This window comes from Eulemur rufifrons, chromosome 2 (assembly GCF_041146395.1).
Source record: "Eulemur rufifrons isolate Redbay chromosome 2, OSU_ERuf_1, whole genome shotgun sequence".
NCBI lineage: Eukaryota > Metazoa > Chordata > Mammalia > Primates > Lemuridae > Eulemur > Eulemur rufifrons.
Genome location: NC_090984.1, coordinates 63,135,746 through 63,159,025, shown reverse-complemented (window position 1 = coordinate 63,159,025; position 23,280 = coordinate 63,135,746). Strand labels below are relative to the sequence as shown.

Sequence of the window (23,280 nt, the reverse complement as noted above, 5' to 3'; positions counted from 1 at the left end):
ACTTGCACTGAGTTTTATTCTGACACTCGTATTTCGTTCAATATTTAGTTTTGTGTACACACTCAAGTTGTTTTTTGCCTGTCTTTTTAGTCTATCAGCGCTCTGTGAAGGGGAGACTCACGCTTAGCTTTATTTATTTATAACCCCGCTTGTTCCCAAAAGGATTTAAGGCGGCGAGTGACACTGTAGGTCCCCTAACGGTGTCACACAGTGCGATTAAGAAATCCTTTTGATGAAATCGCCCCGCAGAAAATCGCCGATGAGTGAGATGCTAATGTCTTTTACCTAACTCTTGAAAATAAAAACGAATGCACCTGGCTAGAAGCCCTGGAAGCACACAGTTCTGGTTCTTCCTCCAGTCCTGACGCTGTCCCACCCGTTACCAACGGTCACTCGAATGCCCTTCTCAGACTTGCCCAAATTGTCGCCGCTCCAGTCCCAGCTGGACCAAGATCCCACCCCGCCCCTTCGCTCCCCCTCATCACCCAAGTTTCCTGATTGGGAAGGGGCCTGAAGAACCTTTCTCACATTTCCATTTTATTGGCTGGCACGACTGTCAGTAATCTCTCCTTCCCGCCTTCTAGCCTAGCGCGTTTCGTGGACCCCCTGGTTTCTGCGACAAGCCGCTTACGTTTGCCTGAGCCGTGTTGCCGGGGACCGGCGACCTTTCACCCCTCCCTTCCCACAGGAGCGCCCCGGCCCCCGGCGCGCGCCCCCGCTGCCTTGCGCGCGCACACGCACGCGCACACACACACTCGCTCGCCTCGCACTCCCCCAGCCGAGTTTCACCCCCCCACCCCTCAGCCGCCCCGCGGGCTGAGGCATCGGCGCTGGGAGGCGGCGGCGGCGGCGCTGCTGAGAGGCAGGGACCCGAGCGCGAAGTGTGTGGGAGTCTACGATCTCAACCCCTCTCTACCCTCCCCTCGCAGCCATCCCCCTCCCTCCCGCCACCCCCCCCTCACAAGCGGGAGAAATAATGAGCGAGACCGGGCGGCAGCAGCAGCAGCGCCGAGCAGCCCAGGCAACGGCAGAACCGCTCCGGCAGCGGCGGCGGCGGCAGCACCAGCAGCGGGAGCGAGCGCAGCGCTAGCGCGGCGCGGGGACCGCCGCGCTGCTTCCCGGCTCCTGCCCTCCTCTGCCGCTCGCTCGTCTCTCGGCATCCACCTCCTTCCCCTCCTCCTGCTCATTCACTCTTTCCCTCAGTCTCCCCTCCTCCTCGGCTTCTCCCCGCGCCCCGCCAGCCCTCGCGCTCTCCCACTCCCTCTGCCCGTCCTCCCCGGTCCCCTCCTCCCGCTCATTCACTCGCCCCTCTCCCTTCTCCACTCTCTCCCCCTCTCTCCTTTCTTCTCCTTCTTTCACCCTCCGTCTCTCACACCCCCTCCATTCCCCTGTCTCCTTTCTGACACTGCACTGCAGCTGCTCCTCAGCCCTGCCCCCTCCCCAGTGAGAACAAACCAGCAACATTGCTTTTTTTCCTAAAGAGATTTCTATTGATCCGATTAAAAAAAAAAAACCTTAAGAAACCCCAAACGCAAAAAAAAAAAAAAAAAAGAGAGAAAGAAAGAAAAGAAAAAGCCAAAACAAAAGGGAGAACCTTCTCCCGGTAGCAGCGGCAGGAACTGCAAACATGATGGCGGCAGCTCCCATCCAGCAGAACGGGACCCACACTGGGGTTCCCATAGACCTCGACCCGCCGGACTCGCGGAAAAGGCCGCTGGAAGCCCCCCCTGAAGCCGGCAGCACCAAGAGGACCAATACGGGCGGTGGGTATCGCTTCCACCTCCCCGCTGGCCCCATCCCCCGCCGCCCGCCCCTGCCTCCCTCCTTCCCGCCGCCCTCCCTCCCGCCCTCCCGCGGCCGGGACACCTCCAGCCCGAACCCGGCGGCTCCTGCGCCCCTGCCCTGCGCCCCCTCCCCTGCACCTGTCCCGCGCCTCGTTGTCCCCAACACATTTCCATTTCTGTGTTTATCATTCATCAAAATGGCGACCAGTTTTTTGAAATAGACCTATCTTTCCATTTAATCGGTCGAGAGGCTGACCATTTAAATATCCTAGACCTGGGCGACAGGGTCCGTTAAGGAGGATGATGACCCCGGAGTAAGGTGATGGCTGCCCGAAGATGCGCGCTGCATTTAACAGTCTGATAAAATAAATAAATAAATGGCACTTGGGTAGCGGATTGCAAATGATTGGAGCGCCCGAGAGTTTTTGCTCTCTCCATCCCTTGCTTTGGGCCACAAGTAGTGTGCAAAATCTTGATGAGTGCATGCCCTTACCGCACTTATATTGTCGGTGTAAATATCTCATTGATTTGTCTTCGGGGGTGTGCATACGAGGGTGGGGGTGTCTGGTATGGTGACTTGTTAGTTAACATCCTGCGCTTCCTTGGAAGATGAGTTATAACGGGACCGGTATCGCTTCTTCATTTGCACTGGAGTCATCTTAACAATGCACCCAATGCATCGAAGCAGAGGTGAATTTATCTCCAGCATATACATTATAGACGGATGGGGGTCTTGTGAGTGGCACACCGCAAAATTTGAAACATTCATTCACGTAGAAAAGCTGGATTTACCGGGCTGTTTAGTATTTAAGACATGATCAGGTTGACGGGAATTAAAGTTTATGGAGTTTGCTTTATTTCCGAAAACATTTCTTTTTTTTTTTCCTTGAATCATCGACCCCCTTTCCGTTTTAAAAATTGTGGTTATTTTGGAGAAGGAACATTATCTGTTTGGTCACTTTTAAGTGTATTTAATATAAATCACTCTTAAGCTTTTTAATATTGGCAAAATTCTTCTTAAGGTTCTTTAATTAATGAGCTTAAACGAGATCATCGTAGGCTAAGAAGTGCTAAGGAAATACACTAGGATTAGTTAGATTTGCCAGTCCACCACATTGAGTTATTTCCTGGCAATTGTTGAAGGCTTGGAATACACCTCACAGTTTGGGTGGATTATTTGGTAGGAGAATGGTTGTTTTGCATACTTTAAGCAGGATATGGGCAATGGCTAACTGTAGTCCTTATATATTTGTTAATGATAAACAAATATAGCTCTTCACTATTTACAGTCCTGATTTTTTTTCTTCTTCAATATGTTAAGTGAAGGTTTGTCATCTTATAAATTTCTGAAGTTTTGTTAAAGGATCAGTTTATTTCATTTTGCCATAGTAACCACAGATAGAATTGGAAGACTTCCATGTTTGGAATAACAACTGGAATTTAGTCGTCAGTTTCTACAGTGCTGCAAAATAATAGAATATGTTTAGATTTAACTTCCAAGCTTTGGAACATATAAATTCTACAAAGTGGGAAACATTTTGTACATATTTGTTTTTCAGTGTAATTAGTTTATTTTCATTTTTTAAAAAAATTTAACTTCATATTTCCTGCAGCTCTATGCCCAATGCTTTTAGTTGCTGCTTTTCTCTCTTGAGGGTGGAGAGGGGATGCGAAGTTTAAAAATATCTTGTTAACCAAGTACATTTCTTTGCATTTTTCAGAAGACGGCCAGTATTTTCTAAAGGTTCTCATACCTAGTTATGCTGCTGGATCTATAATTGGGAAGGGAGGACAGACAATTGTTCAGTTGCAAAAAGAAACTGGAGCCACCATCAAGCTGTCTAAGTCCAAAGATTTTTATCCAGGTAGGTGCAATGGTGAAGAGATTGTTTGATGAGTCCCCAAGGAAAGAAAGAAGATCTACATGTGTTGTGTGCTGTCTTGAAAGAAATTTTTAAACGATAGTGGAGACTTTATTTGTATATTGGTGTATTAGGTTGTATTGTGGACAAATTTTCAGGTTATTTCCATTGTTGATTATGTCTTTTTCCTGTAATTGATGTATTCTGTGTGTGATTTAGACCAATTGCAAGATGATTCTTTCGGGTATTTTCTTATTAGGAAAAAAACTCAAATTTAAAGATAGAGACCTGGACAGCTGGCATCAGGATATAGGGTTCTTCTGAAGTTTTCAGACATCATTGTAATGACAATTAGTCTAGAGTGAATTCAGAAGAGGGGGGTAGGGAGGCTTCTTAAAGAATGGAGCATTTACTTCTGAATCCATTATGTACCTCTTTCTGCTTCAGTGCTTTGTTTGCTGGCCTTGGAGTGAAGTAAAGAGGACAAGTGCTGCCTCTTCAAATTTTTAATATATTGTGGTTATAATGTAATTGAGACAAGGAAATCTATATTATTATACAAGAAGTAAAATAATGCTTCAGAATTCCTTTTACTTAGTGTTACTTAGGAGTTGTAGTTGATTAAAATATGTTAATAGTGTAGTATAATAACTACTGGAATATGGCAAGTTTCCTAGGTGGTATAATTTTTTATTTTTTTATTTTTCAGTGTGCTTTTTTATTTCAAGAGTTGCATAGTTCTGCATGTTCATCTTTTTCTTTTTTCTTATTATTTTGCTAATCAATATATGTATTTTAAGTTTAATAGAGAAATCTCCGTAACTGAATAGTATGTTTCCTAGATAAAACATAATATTAGCTGATTTGTTTTTACTTAGATCTAGCTTTCTGTGCTTTTTAAAAAAGTTACATCTTTATGGCTATCAAAAATATCAATTCAGTGCTGAGGGACCGATACTGCTTATTTTTTTCCCCTGGTAGAAAGGAAAAGCTGATTTGCTTTCAGTGATCTAATTCAGTTAAGAGTTCTTTAATACAGCAAAGACATCTGGCATGAATGTAAGCAGAACATTTGGAGGACTTCTTTTTCATAGCCAATCACTTGGTGGTAGAAATGGACCATTATAGTGCATAAGAAGGTTTTAGGATGGTTGAAACTATCGTTTAGTTGTATATATTAAATATAATATTTTGGGTAAGCATGAAATTTATTAAGCTAAAATGTAATCTATTAGATATGATGTCTTTCTAAAGTTTGTTATGAGTGTAGTTTTGCAGATGGCTTTCCTTGTCTCTGAAACTTTCCTTATGCATTAAGAAAGTTTGCTAACATATTCATATTCATATGTTTAAGAGGTATATTATGATTAAAAAAATCAATGTGGAATTTTGTGAAAACCCTTAGAACAAATAAAAGCATTCAAAAGAGCTTGATTGCAGAATTAATAACGTGATAGTTCTAGGAAAAGAGCTGCAATGGTAAATTAAATTCACTGTCAATAGATGAAAATGAAATAGCTTTTTTGCATTATACATGAGATGGTATCAGATGTGCAGGGATGTTACAGAAAATTGATGTTTATCAAGGATATTCCAAATAGTAAATTAAATGCCTTTTCATTTGAGTATAGTTTATTTTCAGTGGGTTGGAAAGGGTGCACAGAGAATTAGATCTTTTGTTTTTAGTCTACTTAGTTGTACATTTTTTCTTATTACATTGAAATTGCTTATTTTATTTATAGTTCTGAGGCATGTTATTTGTATAGAGCAAGAATATCCGTTGGGAAAAAATGAAAAGCTGGAATGCGTTGAATAAAATTTTGTGTGTGTGGTGACGTAACCTGATCAAATGTGAGTTGAAATGTCGGATAAAAGAAGGCTTGTACTTTGCCTGTAACAGGTGGAAACCAATCACACGCTATGGGATCAATTTTAAGGATAAAATAAAGCTTGTAGTTTATAAGAAGCTTTAAGAATTCTGAACAGTTTGTATTAAAATATGATTTTAACTAGATTATTACCTGTTTGGACAGATAATCTCTCTTCTTCAGATAGACTGTAATTTTAATATTCCTGTTCACACTTAACCGCAAGCCTGTGGAATTATCTAAGGTCCTGTTATTCTTAAATATAACAGCCTCTGAGTTCTTTTCAACTTCTCTTACTCAGATATAAATAAGGCATACTTACCTTTTACATCTCAGATGAGTTAAATTATAAAGATATGATTCATATCGTCGAGTTGTAAAGAATTTCCTAGAAGATTATGGAGTAATTCGGCAGACCATTTTTGTGTCTTTTATGACTGTCATATTCTGTTAGAATGAATATATCTGATGTTTATTTCATGAAGCATTTTTCTGTTTCTCATTTGATAAGAGTATATTTGGAGAAAAGTATACTTTAGTTGTATAGCTTAGCAGATTTCCTCAAATTACCTAAGTTTTGAAACATTATAATTGTTTGTAAGGTTTAGATTAAAATACTAGTGTATTGGTGAAAACTTTTCTTCAGGATGTGTAACACAGAATACAGAAATACTTTGGGGACATTTGAATAAATTTCAACTCAAATGATAGGTACTTTTAAAAATTATGGCCAATATAATCTTATATTTATTTGTTTTCCCCTTTTTCCCTCCATCAGGTTATATATTAAGCAACCCTGCCTTTCTGAGCAATTTTTTTAAATTTGGTTGAAATGGAGAAAACATTTTTGTACATTGATTTGAATTTAGAATTTGTACAATTGGATATTGCATTGTGTATTTCAACATGTCACATGCTAAATAAAATAACTTGGGAAAGTTGTGTGATCAGGAATTGTGAAATGCATTTTTCAGTTACTGCAATCAGGAAAAAAATGATCTACAAGTAGGTTTATTTTACTCTTTGCTGTACTGTGTAATCCATTTATTTATTTTTAAAAATCTAATCTTGTGGAATACTGACTTAATACTGGTGGTTTAATAATATATCTTTTTTTCTTATTTCATTAGAGCAAACTAATTTGATGTATTTATATATCCTTTTATAATTAGATTATATAAAGTTACCTTATAGTAAAAACAGTTTTCTTATGTTGAGTAATGTATTACTATATGCGTTTTCAGAATGGTGACAGTTTTTTTAATTCTTTTATTTTGCATCTGAAGATGTGTTTAGTTTTTGTTAATAAACAGATTGATTTTATCTATTAAAACCATTTAATGGATGGTTCAGGTAGGTAATCAGAAAAATTTATTGCATACATTATTGGTTGGGAATAATAAAAGATATATAAAGTAAATATTTTCATATGTGCCTTGGATTTTAGAACTCTTCATAATATACCTATTTTTATTCTATCATATGATATTGGAGGTATTCATTATATCAGTCAAACAGGAATCCTTCGCTGTAATGTTGGAATGTATTTGTGTGTAGTTTATACTGTTTTCGTATTTGTGGTTATAAAGCTGGATCACGTTTAATACAAATTATTTCTTTTTTGATCCTTAAGTTAAAATTTGCATTCATTATTCCTAGATTCCTCATATCTTGATTTTGTCACTGTTGAACTTGGGTGGTGCTTTTTTTTTTTGATGACAAACAATTTATACCTTAATTTTTTTTTAAATCATGAAAAAGCACAATGTAAGTGAAATTTTCTTTTAGTGAAGGGAATGCCCTACACAGCTTTTATTTTGAAATGGGAAAAATTCAGTGGCCAATTTAAACTTCAGGATTTGAATTGTATAAGCGTGATGATTTTTTAGAATTCAGAGGAGATAGTGAAATTTAAAATGGATTACTTCTGCTTATATTGTTGGCCGAACAGCATTATGATACTGGTAGTATAATGTAAATACTTACAGCTTCTACAAGTTGCAGTCATATTTTTTGATCTTAGATGGAGAGAATCTTAGAAATTTATTAGTGTATATTTTAAGGCAAAATTAGTTGATAAAACAGAATTGTAACAAGTAGAGAAAATAAAGTAGTATAATTTCCGACATTATTGGGTGGACTTAATATGATAGTTATTATTGCACTGTGATATACCTTTGATTTTAGTATGATCCAAGAGTTGCTGACACAAATTGTTTTTCCTTGAATCTTAAAGTTGTAATGTTTATATTTGACACACTGCCTATTGCTATGGATTACTTTTATATTTTGTTTCTATATCCTCAGTTGAAGGAGGAACACAGTCTTATATGTTAGCATCTCTGTGAATTTGCTATGTTTTTATTTTTCTAATTTATTTTAAATACTTTATTTTCTTATTTTAAGCAATGGGAAATCTTATTATATGAAGGAATATAATTTGCATAGCACAATCTATATTAACATTGCAGTTTCCAAAAGATATAATTTTTATACTTATCTCATATATGCAAATGTGGGATTTTTTAGAAAGATGAATTAGCATTAAAAATCTTAGCTATTCTTTTTGATTTTTTAAATTTCATTCTGATATTATATCTTCTGTCATTGATATAGTAAGTTACAGAACATCATTAATTTATAGTGTTGATGTTTTCATAAATCATATAGCACAATGTCACTTTGAAATTTGCTATTTGAAGCCTTCTGGGTTTTGGAAAAATAGCTCATTTAAAATTTGTGACATTGTAAGGAAATACATCTAACAACATTGCCTTGCAAACATCACCCCAAAGGATTTCAGGAATAGTTTAAAAATAGTGAACACAGTTGGTGAAATAGTTGAATATTTATGTATTGAAGATGTTTCATATAATATAACAAATATGATGTGTGTTTTGGAACTGCTAAGGAGTATGAGGTATCACTAAAAACCCAAACGACAACTATCATTCAAAAACTAGTGTATTTTATACTTCTATTATTTTGTTTTGTTTTGGTCTGGCTTAAAATATTAGTTTTAAAACCATTTTATTAAATGACACAAATGACATTTATTGAATACATATTATTGCACCTGTTAACTAAAATTCAGCACCTAATAAACATTTTATTTAACCGTAGAGTTTTTAACTCTAGCATCTTAGTTGTGTCCAGTTTAGTAGAGATATATTCTAAAGCACAACTTTTATGAGCAAGTACTTCTTTTCAAAATAAAACTGGGTGGACGAGGGTGGGAGATTTGTGCTTGATTGCCATCTCATTTCCATCTTTGGATACAGCTTTAGCATAAAGTTAAACAACATCTGCAGAGATCTGACTGACAAACATCTCTCTGGGACTCATCATTGCAGCCTGCAGCAGGTGCATTCAGCTTTGCTATCTTTTCCAAAAAGAGGTTAGTTTGTTCTAACATTTATCAGTAGACCAGTGGGAGCAAGTGACTAGAGAGAAGAGGTTGGTTGTCACTTGTCCAGTGCTGGAATACTACAGGTAATTGGACTGGACTGGTGGGAACCGCAACAGTGTGTGTCTCACATTGCACTGCAGCTGCTATGGAGCTTAATTAACCTGGCCTTCAGAGACTGAAGTGTCATGGTATAAAATGCAACATGCAAGAAATGAAGCAGTACTTTTCAATACTTTCTGATTGGTTGAAGTTTCCATTTTCTTCATCTTATTTTTTAAGGATATGACATTAACTTTCCTGTATTTTTAATATGGAAATATTTGCAACTCAAAATGATTTTTCATGAATCTGATAGAATGTACATAAAAAGGGGATGGAGACCTTAGGTATAGAAATAAAAAGAAAATAATCTTAAGTCAGAAGTGTTTAAATTTCCTTATTCCACAAATACATATTTAAAGCAGGAGTGAGTGGAAATAAGTGGAAGTACTTTTTAGTTCTTTTTAAAATTATCTCAGATTAATATTTGTTTATTTTTATAGGACAGAAAACCCATGTAAATTAAGTTGTATCTTTTTAGAATGTTGAGGGCTTTGGCAAGCAAACTTTACAGAGTATTTTGAAATGTTTGAACAAATAAGACAGGTAAAGCATATTGAAAATATTTTTAAGATGTTTGAACATAAGAGTCCTGTTGAAATGGTTCTTTACCATATTTTATTAAAATAAATTAAAATTTAGTCAAATGAAAACTCAAAAACTTAGTATGTCTTTTATTTCTATTGTTTTTAATTTCTTACTCTGTTTGAAGTATTGACTTAGAGTATGCTTCCTTGACATATATAGAAGTTTCTCGTATATTCTAACAGTATTCCCAATGAATGAATATGGATATCTCTTATCACAGTCCTGTTCATTAATTGGCCCTTAAATGGGGAACAATTTCTAAGGTAAAAATGTTTAAATTCAATCTGGCAACATCCTATACTATGTTACAGTAATTTAGAATATAAAAAACATTTGGAGTCTTTGTGAAGCAGTTTTGTAGTTTGACTCTTCTATTCACTTCCTGATTTGAATTTTTGGTAACCATTGAATGTAATTTGTCAATTACTCAAGAGTAATTATGTTTTGGAGTTTGCACAGATTTTTTTTCTAGTATTTTTGTAACCTATATACTTTCCCTAAAGGAATTTTTGCCAGTATTGGCATTAACTGTTTGATTCTGATGATACTGCTTGTAAGAAAAGACTTTTTAATTTAGTCTTGAATATTTGGTATTTATTGATAATTATAGTAATTAAAGGAAATAAGATTAAAATAATCCTCTCCAGAGGTCAAGAGAATCATTCCAACACATAAATCATTTTGTTTTTCAATCAAATTTTTTTTGTTTTGAACATCATAAACTATTGTTTTCTAATGAATTTTTATTAATATAAAAATGATGCTTTAAAATTTCACATATATATTTTAGCATGATTTTTAAATTTTTGATAAAACAGACATTGAATAATAATAAACATTTTAAGACTACAAAGTAAAATAAAAAGAATATTATGTACACTGATAAGCTTTTTGAGATATTGTCAATCTTTGCCAAGTTTCAAACCACTATATGGATATCCTTTTCCATGACAAAATCTTGATCATGAAAACACCTACTATCTGCACTACATCATTGATCTTTTGCTGCTTCCTGCAGGGCCTGTCATAGCACCGTTGACAGGACCAGATGAAAAATGAAATCAGTATCTTGAGTTTTTTAACAGCAAAATGATTCAGGTAAGATTATTTGGTGTGGAAAATAAAACATTTTTGTCCATTCTGAATCTAATATTTGATGCTTAAAATTACTGTTATATTTTTCTTTCTTATTTCAAGACCTGTTTTATGTCTTACTGATGTTCAGTATATTTCTAATTTCAAATGAATTTTATTCTGAACTCAGTAATTTTTAATTTTAGACAGTAGTGTTTTTAACTTTCCTTGTGACACTGAACATACTTTTTGAAGTTTTGAGGAATAATTTTTTTTTCCATTTTAAAGATTTTTGAGAATACTTACACATTGAAGGCCCCATAATTCTATTCACACGATATTTTTGCACAATGAGTTTATCAATTAAATATGATGTCAAATCCTGTATTTTTTCTAGAATATAATAAATGCTGACTCTCAGCTTATTTTTTAAAAATCCTTCTGATTTTGAAGAGGAAGGTTGTCTTTGTTTAGGTTGTTAATATTTTGCTGTTCTAGGAATTCGATTGGGCAGTGACTCTATTTTAAGGCCCAGGAATTTGAGGGGAAGGACAGAATAGAAGGAATAGTAGTGCATTTCAGAAACATAGAATAGTAAGGAATGGAGTAAATTTTTTTGTTTTTGTTTTTATTTATGTTGCTAAGAATTTTAAGAGAACTGTAGCTTTTCAATTTTGGTTATATTCATTCTTGAAATACCTGATTTTGAAGTGGTTAGTGTTGGAGGCAAGTGAACTCTTACTGGGAGAGCTTATTCACATACTTAAATTATTCTTTGTATAAATCATATTTTTATTTTTCTAAGACTAAGTTATGATTTCTTAAAGTCATGAAAAAATTTTTTTAAACTTAGTTTGATTCTTTAGTGTAAAATCTGTCTGGAAGCTTTTCTTTTGTTAATGATTATGTGTATATGCTTCCTATGAGCTCAGGTGTAAGCAGCTATTTGCTCATCATTACTTAAAATTATTACAAAGTATTTTTTCTTCATTAAAGAAATATTGACATGCTTTACCCTATGGAGTTGTGCTATGTTGTTGTCTCCTTAAATTTTGTTTTAAATTTTTTATGTTGTGGCATCTCTATCAAAGACTTAATGACAATGCTTAGGAGTAGCTAAGAGGTTTTCAATTTCAGGGATTTGAAGAAATCATAGAATTGTTGAACTAAATTCAAAGTGATGGAGTTTAGATATGATCTATTCTAAAACCTTCATTTAATAGTTGAGAAAAACAAGGTACCAAGAGATTAAGTGATTTATGCGAGGCCTTTTAATTGTCTTGTAACTTTTAAATATGTTTTCTGAATTTGTGGTACAGTTGTAGTAGGTACTTCATTCTCTTCTTGTTTTGCTCCGCTCTTTTTTTTTTTTTTTTTTTCTTTCTTTTGGATGTTACTCTGAGGAAGGAAGTCCTTACCTCCTCTCTTGTCTACGTTTAAAATTAATATGCAGTTAAAAAAAAACTAAAATGAAAGCTCAGTGGTTATTTTATGACTTTATTTTAGTTGGTATGCTACACTGAAGGACCAAAGACAGGGTACTCTTTAGTCATTACCGCATATTGAAAAAAAAAAAAGATAGGATAGGATATATTGCCATAGGTTATATTGCCTGGAGTATATAACCTGTTCATTTTCTGTTTTCCTATAATTACACTGTTTGAAAATGGCAATGTTTTTAGGGTGATTCATTTCTGCAGCTTTGTTAATTCATTTGCAATTTTTTTCTTGCTTCCATTGTTAATTAAAAGCTCAGTTCTTTACTTTTTTATTTTTGGTTAAACAGAGTATTGACCTTAATAAAAATAATATGTAGACTTTCTGAGTCCGATTTTGTTTACCAGGATATGTACTTCCATGTTTTTATGACTTTTATAAAAACTTCCCTTACTATGGCATATCCGGCAGGATATTCATAACAGTTGGTTTAAAAAAGACAAACTATTATGATTACAAAATAAGCAGGAGGCTTATTATAAAGCAACATAAGTAACAATATAGCTATATTATACAATAATTATTTGAAATTATCACTGTTTTCTCTGTTTTGTCTATCCATTTCATTAAATTGGCCCACTTCTCAGTGAATTGGAATTCTCATATTATTTATATTGTATTATTGCCTTAAGGACTACTTTCTAACATAATTATAAAAGTACTTAAAGTGATTTTGAAGACTTCTCCTTTCACAGCTATAAATGAAAACAGAAAAATCTTTTGTGATAGTCTTTACTTACATCAATTGAGTAATTGGATTAAGGTCCACATTGATGTGGGGACATTTACGTCATCCTTCTTGCCTGCTGCTATATGTTCAGCATACAGCCCAATCCTGTAATCATTGGTGGCACTAGAAATTTAAATGCATGTATGAATGAGCAATTTGAGGTTTCTACTGTGACATACTCATGTAATACCAATACAGTGGATATAGAAGTAGTTCATCTTTAGTTTTTCATTGCATTTCCAGTTTACTTTGATGGCGTGTATGTTTATAAAATCTATATTTTTGGGTAGGTGAGATAATGAGTTAAGAAATTCATACAAACAAGAAATACATAGAAGTATTAGGACAAGTATTGGCTAGGTATTAAGGAAGAAGAGTGATGTGTGACAGGGGAGAGTTTTGTGTTGTATTTAGCTTGCTATCCTGTGTGAAGAAAACTGAAAGCCAGTATTATAGAGAGTATTTCAAAGCTACCTCTAAAATGAAGACCACCTTTAAAATACTGACTTAAAAAACATGAGCTTCATTAAGATTTACTTATTAATAAAGTAATTAAAAGTACCTACTTTACAAGATTTTATAGCTATATCACATTACAGTTTATTTATGGCCACATGACCACATGTGCAGTAAGGAACAGAGACCACTCATGATTTTTCTTGAAATACCTTGAAAACCAAATATTACTAAACACCAAATAAAAGTGACATATTACAAGATATGGTTACTAAATTCATTTGTAATATATTTTAATATCTTCTTCTTCACCTATAATAGTGAAGTTAACATGTAACTTTGTGGGAAGAAGTTACAGTATGACTTTTAGAAGCTGGACAATTTAATTTTCTTATTTACTAAGAAAGAAAGTATACCAGCTACGTAGTAGAGTAGAACTTATTTGCTTAGAGTTTGACTAATTTAAATATTAATGTATTTATATATGTTACTTCATTTGAAATAAAAATTTTAGAAAAATTTTTGAGTTTGGGATATTTCAAAGTCTTTTAATATTTTATAAACATTTAAAATTTAGAGAGATGCATGAAATACTAGTGTTTTCTTGTATTAGTATATTGTTTGATTTTTGCCATAATAAACTAATGAAACAGCTAAGATTTAATAGCCATGCTCTCTTTCATGCCTTAATTAGTCCCCCATATTTTAATAAATTTTATTTATTTTTTTAAAAAGTGGTAGAGAACAGCGTTCTCTACCTAGCATAGTGTTTCTTTACCTGGCTACTTCCCTGGCCTTTCTCTGCCACCAACATGCCCAGATTTTAAGAGTTGTATGGATATTTGAGTGCTCTCTTTGGGGTTAGAACTAAGTTTACCATGCCCTGAAGATCTTACTGTCAACCAGTGGAGCAAGAAGAAATAAAAAAAGATGGATATCTGGATATAATAAAGTTTGATACTCTATAATGGGAGAAGTATGTCTAGAAGTTGAAATTACCTCTTTCAGTGGCAGGGTCTTGGGAGGAGACATTAAACTTCAAAGAAGACTTCAAAGTGGAGATGACAGGGTTTTGAGGGTTAAGTTTTAATTTGCTTGGTAGATAAATGTGGAAGATCATTTGAAGCACAGAGACAGAAAATATATAGACATAGTGATATGCAAAAATCACAATATATTCAGGGATCCAAAAGTAGTTAGGTATTTATTGGATAAAAAGTGGATTTTGCTGGGTATGGTGGTGGTGATAGGGAGGCGTTATAGATATTTGTACAGATAAGATACAATGTATTATGTATTAAAATACCAAAAAAAAAAAAAAGCCTGATTGAAAAATATTCATCTTGGTCATATTCATTAGCAGGAATTATTTGAAACTGCACAGCTCTTCTGTCTATAAAATGAATGACAATGATACTGTCATTAAAATATATGTATCTGTATAAATATAAATAGTGATACTTGTACTCAGGAAGATGGGTTGTCCCAGTTGTCAAAATGAAGATTGAGTATTAGATTGAAGAGTCTGGCTTTCTGTTTAGGAAATGTAAGTAGAATAAAGGAAAGACTTATTTATTTAGAAAAGAAAAAAGAAAGGGAAAGGTGGGGCAACTAGAAATATAAAAAAGATGTATTAAGAAATATGAGTTGTGTTGAAGCAATTATAAGCCAAGTGTGGAAGAAAAAAATGTAGGGACCTAGTGAAGGACAAATGTGAATGAAGAATGTTTTGCTCTATTCAGGAAAGCTCTTTTACTAGTTTGCTTTTGATTTGTAACAGTTTATTTGATAAAATTTGTAAAAATTTTCTCATTTCTTAAATTCTTTCAATTTGTGGGCTTTTCTTGCTTTCTCAGCATATGGAAGGATACGTTCATTTTTAGTTTGATGGAAATTAGTGATTTGTACAGTGTGTGTGTGTGTGTGTGTGTGTATGAATTTGATGCCATTCAAACACTAAAGGTTTGGTATATTGTAGAGAGACAGGCTTGTTATGTCAAAGAAAATTGAAACTTACTATATATTTGTTAGTTGAGTCTCTGTTATATAATTATTTTGTTTGAATTTTGGTTGAATATTGAAATACAGCATGATTTCCCATCATTGATATATGATTATTTCATATAAGAATCAATCTTAAATGATATTCCTATCAAATTTAGATGAATTAAAAAAGATTAAAAATATGTTACTTTTATGCAGAAAATTAGATTAAAAAATCTATCTTGTGTTTTATACTGATTTGTGAAATTACTGGCTACTTGTATAGAGAAACATTAAAAAACCGAACAGCTGAAGTGACATTAAGCACCAGATGGGGATTTAAAGTAAAAATATTCACTATGTAATCTTTATTTAAGTGTTATTCATAATTCAGTAATACCGATAGTATAACTCAAGGTTGAACTCAATATAAAAAGGAAACATAAGAAAAGTCTCATTGCCTTAAAATGGATATCTACATCATGGTATGATTTCATGACTTGTTTTTAAAGTGATAAATGACCTAGGCAAGGGCTACTACCTTTTTTTCCCGAGAAAATAAAATTCTTTTTGAGAAAAGTTTTGAAGAAATATTCATTTGTGATTGTTTAAATTTAACATCTTTTACAATTTCTGCCTTTAAAATGATACTCTATTTTGTATTTAAACATATCTTCTCAAATAAAAATTTCCTGCCATGTTTTCTTTACGGTAGTATTTCAAACTAATTCTTCTGAAGTGTATACCTATTCTGTTTAAGGAAGATATGTTCTTCTCAAAGCTTTATCACATTTTTAACTACACTGGTATATTTGACATCTTGTTTAAAAACTAGAATGTCTCTACATATGAAAACACAAACTGTGATAATGAGCTAGATATGCCATATGTGGCAGTTTAGGTTGGCATATATCTGAAATGACATGTTTAATGTGTACTGTATTACTAGGATTAGTAATTTTGCAGTGAAAAATTGCTACTTTTATTATATAGTCTCCTGCTTGTGGGCTTATAATTCTGACATACCCTTTACTCAAAATCCCTATTTTCAACTTTTATAAAAACAGTTTTACTGTTGAAATTATCTACATTTGACCTGACTAACCTATTCTCTGAAGTTTGTCAAAATTAAGATATAATTTTAAAAGTAGAATTAAAATATATAGTATATAGTTTGATTTGTGAGTGTAAGTGGTAATTATATATATTGTGTTAAGGAATAATAATGCTAATATATTCGGTATGGCCAAAAATGGTGTAGTAAAGTAAATAATTAAGAATTGGAAGCAATTTTTTAATTTTTAGATAAAATACGTGTGTTAATGGTAAAAGCATTAAGGTTCTATAGAGTCTTGGCAGTAAAGTTATTAAAAGCATACTGCAATAAATGTTGCCCTTTTATGGAAAAATGCTCAATTTTAAATTTATATTTCAGTTTTCTGATATAGACTTTTTTTAGATTTAAAAAGCATTCTTTTTTTAAAAAAAACTTTTGTCAAAGTTTTTACTTAAGGCCTTTGAAATCATTTAGCAGATTGCATGAAAAATAAGTAGAAACTGCAATGCAATGAGGATAAATAATTTAGGTAATTTAAAGGGATAATTTAAAGGAATAATGTAGGTAAAAGTTGTATACATTATTTGACTACTTAAAATATGCAGAATAAATACGATCCTGTTTAAGGAAAATTTTGGGCTTGTGAAATGTTTCAAGTAATAGTGATCTAAATCATATTTTTGCAAATTCTGCCGTTTTAAGAGCCACTCTTTGAATTTCATTATGTTTGCATTTAAATCATCTCTATCACTGTTAATAAGAGAAGCAATGATCTTGTTTTTAAAACTCCAAGACCATACAACTAAAAGTTATTTATTGTGTATCAATTATGGCTTAATGAGATCTTACGTTTCTATCATCTATTTAATTCTTAAAATATCAGTGTAAAAAGGAATTTTTATTTTCATTTTACATATAAGGAAAATAAGACAGTGAAAATTGAAGTGATTTGTGATATATAAAATTAGTAATGAACCTGCTTGTTTACTGTTACTCTGTAAAAGTATCCTGTAATTCTGTATTTGCATGAGATCGCTTATAAATTTAAGTTTAGAAATAAAATATTCCAAATTTAGGTAAGATTCACCAAACTGCCAACGTTAGTCCATCACTGGGAGATAATCAGATATTTTTGATGGGTGGTATATTTTTTTTTCCTATTCATGTGGAAATCCTACAAATTAAAATTTTGCCATTGAAAGCAAAACTGTAATAATTAAGCAAACTAGAGACATAAAGATAAGTTTTCTCTCCTGACCAGACTTGTGTTTGCATAGAAACTTGATATCTTATTTTCCTGTCTTCATTTTGATATTATTAGACCTCTAAGATAGTTTGGAATTTTGCCTTATCTTTGATATTATTTACATGAAATGATTCAATTGTTCTTGGTCTGGCCCTAGAAGTTTTTTTCACTTCTTAAATCACATATAACCACTACCCTACAGATATTGAAGTATAGCCTTAGTGTTAGAAAGGTCTAGTCAAATCACTATGATATAGTATTCAATATAATCAAAATTTTTATTATGATTATATGCTATGGATATTATATGGTAGAGTTTATTAAGGAATTATCAATCAATTCTTAATGCCTTCTGTGGAATTACAATGGAATAAAAGAACTCCTAGTGAACATGTGGTGTTAGACCAGAGTTTGAATCTCAGTTCTGCCACTTACTAGTTGTAAGATTTTAGGCAATCATTTAATCTTCTTGGACCTCCAGATTTTATTAACTGCATATTAGGTTATCAGTACCTCTCACATAGTTGTAAGTTGTTGGTTTGGGTATCAAAAAGGAAAGCTGTAAAAGCATATCACATAATATTTGGCATATGATAAACATTTTATGACTCTTTTTTATCTCCTCCTTCCTCCCATGTTTGTATCATTTAATAATACTAAACTTACGGAAGAGATTTTGATGTAAAATAAATTACATTAATGTGGCCCTAAAAAGGAAAACATTTTAATAAGGATTTTTTTTTTCAATTTAAGTATTGTATTATTTTTTCTCATGATAATTGTTGAAAAAATTCAGGCAATACAAAGACTGTTAAAACTGACCTCTTTTTATTCCACCTCTTTAAGATAATTAATATAGATAATTTTGTATATATTATTTTAGACTTTCTATAAATGCCTTTTTATATAAGTTTTAATTTTTAGTAGACCATTCTAAGGGATAATCATTTTTATACACAGGAATGAGTTTTCAGCAAACCATCTATCTTGGTTAGTGGGTTTATAGAGTCAAAATACAAGTGTCCTTCCAATCTCAGCTACATAAGTATTTTTATTGCATGGCCTAAAAAAGTGTTCTGTGATATCCCTAAAAATATGTATAGCTTTGTTTATTTTTTGCCTATGTAGCTGAGAAAAAAAAACAGGGATATGAATTTATAATATTAAAGCATATTATAATAATTTCATATGAAGCATATTGGTTTATTTGTATTACAGCTCTTGAAAAATTAATTCATTAGCTTTTCTCTTCTTCATCCTTATACATACAAATAGAAAACATTAAAAATATTGATCAGAGCTTTAATAGGAATTTAACAGGAAGGAATCAAGTGACATATAGAATATTTAATACTGGCTTTCACAATCTTCAATAAAAGACCCAAGAAATTTTAGTGGTGTAATTCTGCTAAAGCTATCTTTTAGGGCCCATGGTTATTCCTTTCCATTCCTTAATAAGTATTCACGTTTTCCATAAGTCATTACACATATTCTTGATTTCCATTATGCTAAAATCACTTTTTATGATGTCTGTATTTTGTCATAATCATCATATAAACTTAATACTGTATTGACATACCTTATGTATTAAATTAAATATATGTACATGTTAAATATTTAAGATTCATTTAATACTGTAGCAAGAACAACTGTAAATATAATTTTGTTTTGTTTGTGCCCTGGAGAACAATTAATTTAATAAGATTATACTGATTGTTGGATTGCTTTGTGGAAAAAAAATCATAGTATCGGATAAACTCAATTTTATATTTATAATGTTACACCTTTGAATATATAAGAATACTAGATGTTATAAAAAAATAAAGAAACTTTGCTAAAGATCATTTAATTCCTCAGTGATTAAATATTGTGGGCCTAATCTTTAGAGCAATGGATTTATTCTTAGATACTTAGAATCTAATGATGATGAGAGTGAAGTCTGATTGAAATGAGAGTAATATTGAATGTTGGCAATTCATAGAAGATTAATCTGTATTAGTCTGGGTTAGAGATGACTAAGGGTTATCTCTATCTCTATATTAGGGTATTGTTTTGGGAAGTAATTTGAGATAGGCTGTGAACTTTGACATAACCCAAATTTCCTTCTCACTTGTAACATTTTTACTTTTCGTTGGAGCTAAGAACACAATACATGATGAAATTAAATTAAGTTTATCAATTCCATAAGCTCTTTCTTTATCCTTATTGCTGATCTTATTTCCTATTTCACTGAGAAAGTAAAAGTACATAAAAGAAATTTTAGAAGCTCCTGCTACCAGATCTACCCAAGTAAGTACATTGGCGTATATATACTCTATATTTTCTCTTATTATTTTGTTAAACTGTCTCTGTGCCTAGCACAGGCCAATCTCTACTTTTATTCTAGATTCCATTCTCTCTTACCTACTTAGACACCTTTTAGCAATTCATTCTTCTCTTTCCTGCAATATCAGTTTCTCATTCTACTGAATATTTTCTTTCAACCTGTTATTTCTCTAATGTTTAAAGAAAAAGCATGTTTCTCTTTATCCCACATTCTATTCCAGTTACTAGGCCATTAACAGTAAAATCTTTCAAACTGGTTGCCCATACTTGTGCTATCTCCAGTTCCTCTCTTTCTATTTCTCTTTTTTTTTATTTCAGCATATTAGTGGGTACAAATGTTTAGGGTACATATATTGCCTTTGCCCGACCCGAGTCAGAGCTTGAAGTGTGTCCATCTCCCAGATGGTGCACACTGTACCCATTAGGTGTGAATATAACCATCCCCTTCCCCCTGCCCACCTGCCTGACACCTGATGAACGTTACTACTGTATCTGCACATAAGTGTTGATCAGTTAATACCAATTTGATGGTGAGTGCATGTTGTGCTTGTTTTTTCATTCTTGTGATACTTCACTTAGTAGAATGAGCTCCAGCTCTATCCAGGATAATACAAGAGGTGCTAGATCACCACTGTTTTTTGTGATGGGGTAGAACTCCATTGTATACATATACCACATTTTATTAATCCATTTCTCTTTTGAAGCCATTCCTATTAGGATTTTGACCCCATCCTTCTAGTGAAACTGCTCATGTCAGCAGCAGTCACTGGTGACTTCTGCAATTCTGATTCAGTGGTCAATTCTCAGTCCTCATCTTTGTAAAACAATCAGCAGCATTTGACACTGTGATCATTACCTCTTCTTTGAAACATTTCATTTTGCTTCCAGTACAACTCTTGTCTCACTGTTTGCAGTCTCAAGATTTCTTTGCTGGTTTCTTCTCATTTCTCTGAGCTCAGTCCTTGGACCACTGTCTTCTTTTTGCCTACTCCCTTGGTGATCCTATACAGTATCATGGCTTTAAATAACCGTGTGTTCTTTAATGAGTGCCACATGCTTCTATCCATTTTGGACCACTCGTCTGAACTCCAGACTAAGATGCAGCTGCCTACTTTATATCAATTATGTGTCTAATATGTATGTCAGAATTAAATATGATTTAGAATATTCTGATCTTTTTCTCAACCTCCCCAAGTCAACTTCTCTCAGCCTTATGCTTCTTAATTGTAGCTTCATCTTTTCAGTTTCTAAGGCCAACAATCTTTGAGTCATCTTTACCTTCTCTCTTTCTTCTGAACTCCACATCCACTCTGTCATGATTCTGATTATGTTCAAGATATATATCTGAAAGGAAAACCAAATATTCAAGCCAAAAGCAGATATGAAAAACAAAAGTAAATGCAACAAAAGTGCATTGTTCTATGCTTAGCCCAGTAAAGAATTAACCTGTAAAGATGTAGTTGGCTGTGAATTCAGTATTAATCCTGATAAGTAACAGAAAGTTGTCTGTCCTAGTTGACAGGGTTGGGTTGACCAGACTAAGCCCCCAAACTATTTATGATTTCAAAAGGTAAAACAGTGGTAAAACTGGATTCATGTTTAATTTTATGTTATAGGGAACTTTATAGGAAAGAATCTACATTTTAATAAATATTAGTATCAATATATCTGTTATGGTTTTATAAATATTTTTATGCCTGAGGGAATTGGGTTTTAAGGAATAAATATGAATATGTGCAATGGTATATTATTCAGCCTTAAAAAGGAGATACTGTACTGACATTTGTGACAATGTAGATGAACCAGGAGTACATTATGCCAAATGAAATAAGCCAGGCGCAGAAAATGCTATGTGATCTCACTTGTATGTAGACTCTAAAAAAAAGTCAAATACACAGAAATTGTGGGTAGAATAGTGGTTACCAGGGATGGGGAAGGGAAGGAAATGAAGGGAAGTAGGGCAAAGGGTACAAACGTGCAGTTATGTAGGATGAAAAAGTCTAGAGATCTAATGCACAGCATGGGGACTATAGTTAATATTGTATTATATACTGAAAATTTACTTCAATAGGAGGTTTTAGGTGCTCTTATCACATCAAAAAAGTACAGAAAGTGATGGGTATGGTAATTTCCATGGTTGTAGTAATCTTTTCACCGTGTATATATGTATCAAAACTTCATGTTCTATACCTTAAAAATACATAATAATAAAAATATACAAAAATAAAAACATATAGCAGGAGGATTACAAAAATTCTAAATAATGCTAGTTCATCATATTATATCAAAATAAAATCTATTGTTGTTAGAAGATACAATTAGCTTAAAATGTAAACCATGGTAGGTGGTGCATATACACAGTGTGGATGATAAATATATACTGAACCATTTAGAATATTGTGATAAATCAGTAATTCATCTATTTGTGGACTATACCTTAAAGAAATTACATACTTAAAAAGATGAATTATCAAATTGGTAATTGTTTTCCTATAATATACTTTGAACCTTAAAGAAATTACATACCTAAAAAATAAATTATCAAAATGGTAATTGTTTTCCTATAATATATTTTGAGATACAGGACTTTTATATCTATCAACTGTGAATTCCCACATTTTAGTGTCCATGGATAGTTATTTTAGTTGGTAGACTTTACTTCTCTCTTTAATTAGGTTTAACTTGAATATTTTAATTTTATGTTTTTTCATTCTGTGTTCACATATTAAAAGAAATTGTATTATTTCCCAGACAAGCAGAAAATTGAGTTTTTATAGAACTAATATATTTTTAATGAAATAATTATGTAATAACATTTTTACTTCTTTCATAACCATACATTTTATTGATATATCTTACCAGCAAAAGATATTTGATTTCTGAAAATAATTTCCAGAATAAGACAAATCTGTAGGTTTGTCAATATAGAAGTTATACAGTAAAGGAATTTTGTTTAATCACTATTGTAAAAAAGGAAAACTTTGGTGATGTGGCTTTCTGGATTAGAGGAACAAGAATGTGTGTATGCATTTGATTTAATTTTTAAATTTAATTTTGTGTTTTAAAAAATCTATGACTTAAAACATTTTGTTTTATGCTTATTAAATACATGTTTCTTTCTTAAATCATCCATTAGTATTAGTGTTCACTTATCGGAGATCTGGGTTTGCTAAAAGCTTTCTTACATACTGTTTTGGAAAATCTATATTATACCATTTTCACAGAGCTGATAGAGACGGATTTTTATATAGTTATCTGACTTCAAAGCTTCTGGTCTTTTTGCTGCATTTATTGTAAAGTAA

General features: G+C 32.9%; 1 protein-coding gene across 6 annotated transcripts in view; it reads left to right on the top strand.

Annotated features, from left to right (window-relative positions):
• Positions 1-1,627: 1,627 nt before the first annotated feature.
• The window catches only part of NOVA1 (NOVA alternative splicing regulator 1), a 146,133-nt gene continuing 124,480 nt past the window's right edge, over positions 1,628-23,280 (top strand). For 3 of the 6 annotated variants that reach the window (XM_069463881.1, XM_069463867.1, XM_069463906.1), the window contains exons 1-2: positions 1,628-1,763; positions 3,506-3,649. In XM_069463881.1, coding sequence (XP_069319982.1) covers positions 1,628-1,763; positions 3,506-3,649 — 280 coding nt within the window. Of the gene's footprint in view, positions 1,764-2,449; positions 2,475-3,505; positions 3,650-23,280 lie in introns of those variants that run through there. The other 3 variants (XM_069463898.1, XM_069463889.1, XM_069463874.1) reach the window with 2 other exon arrangements.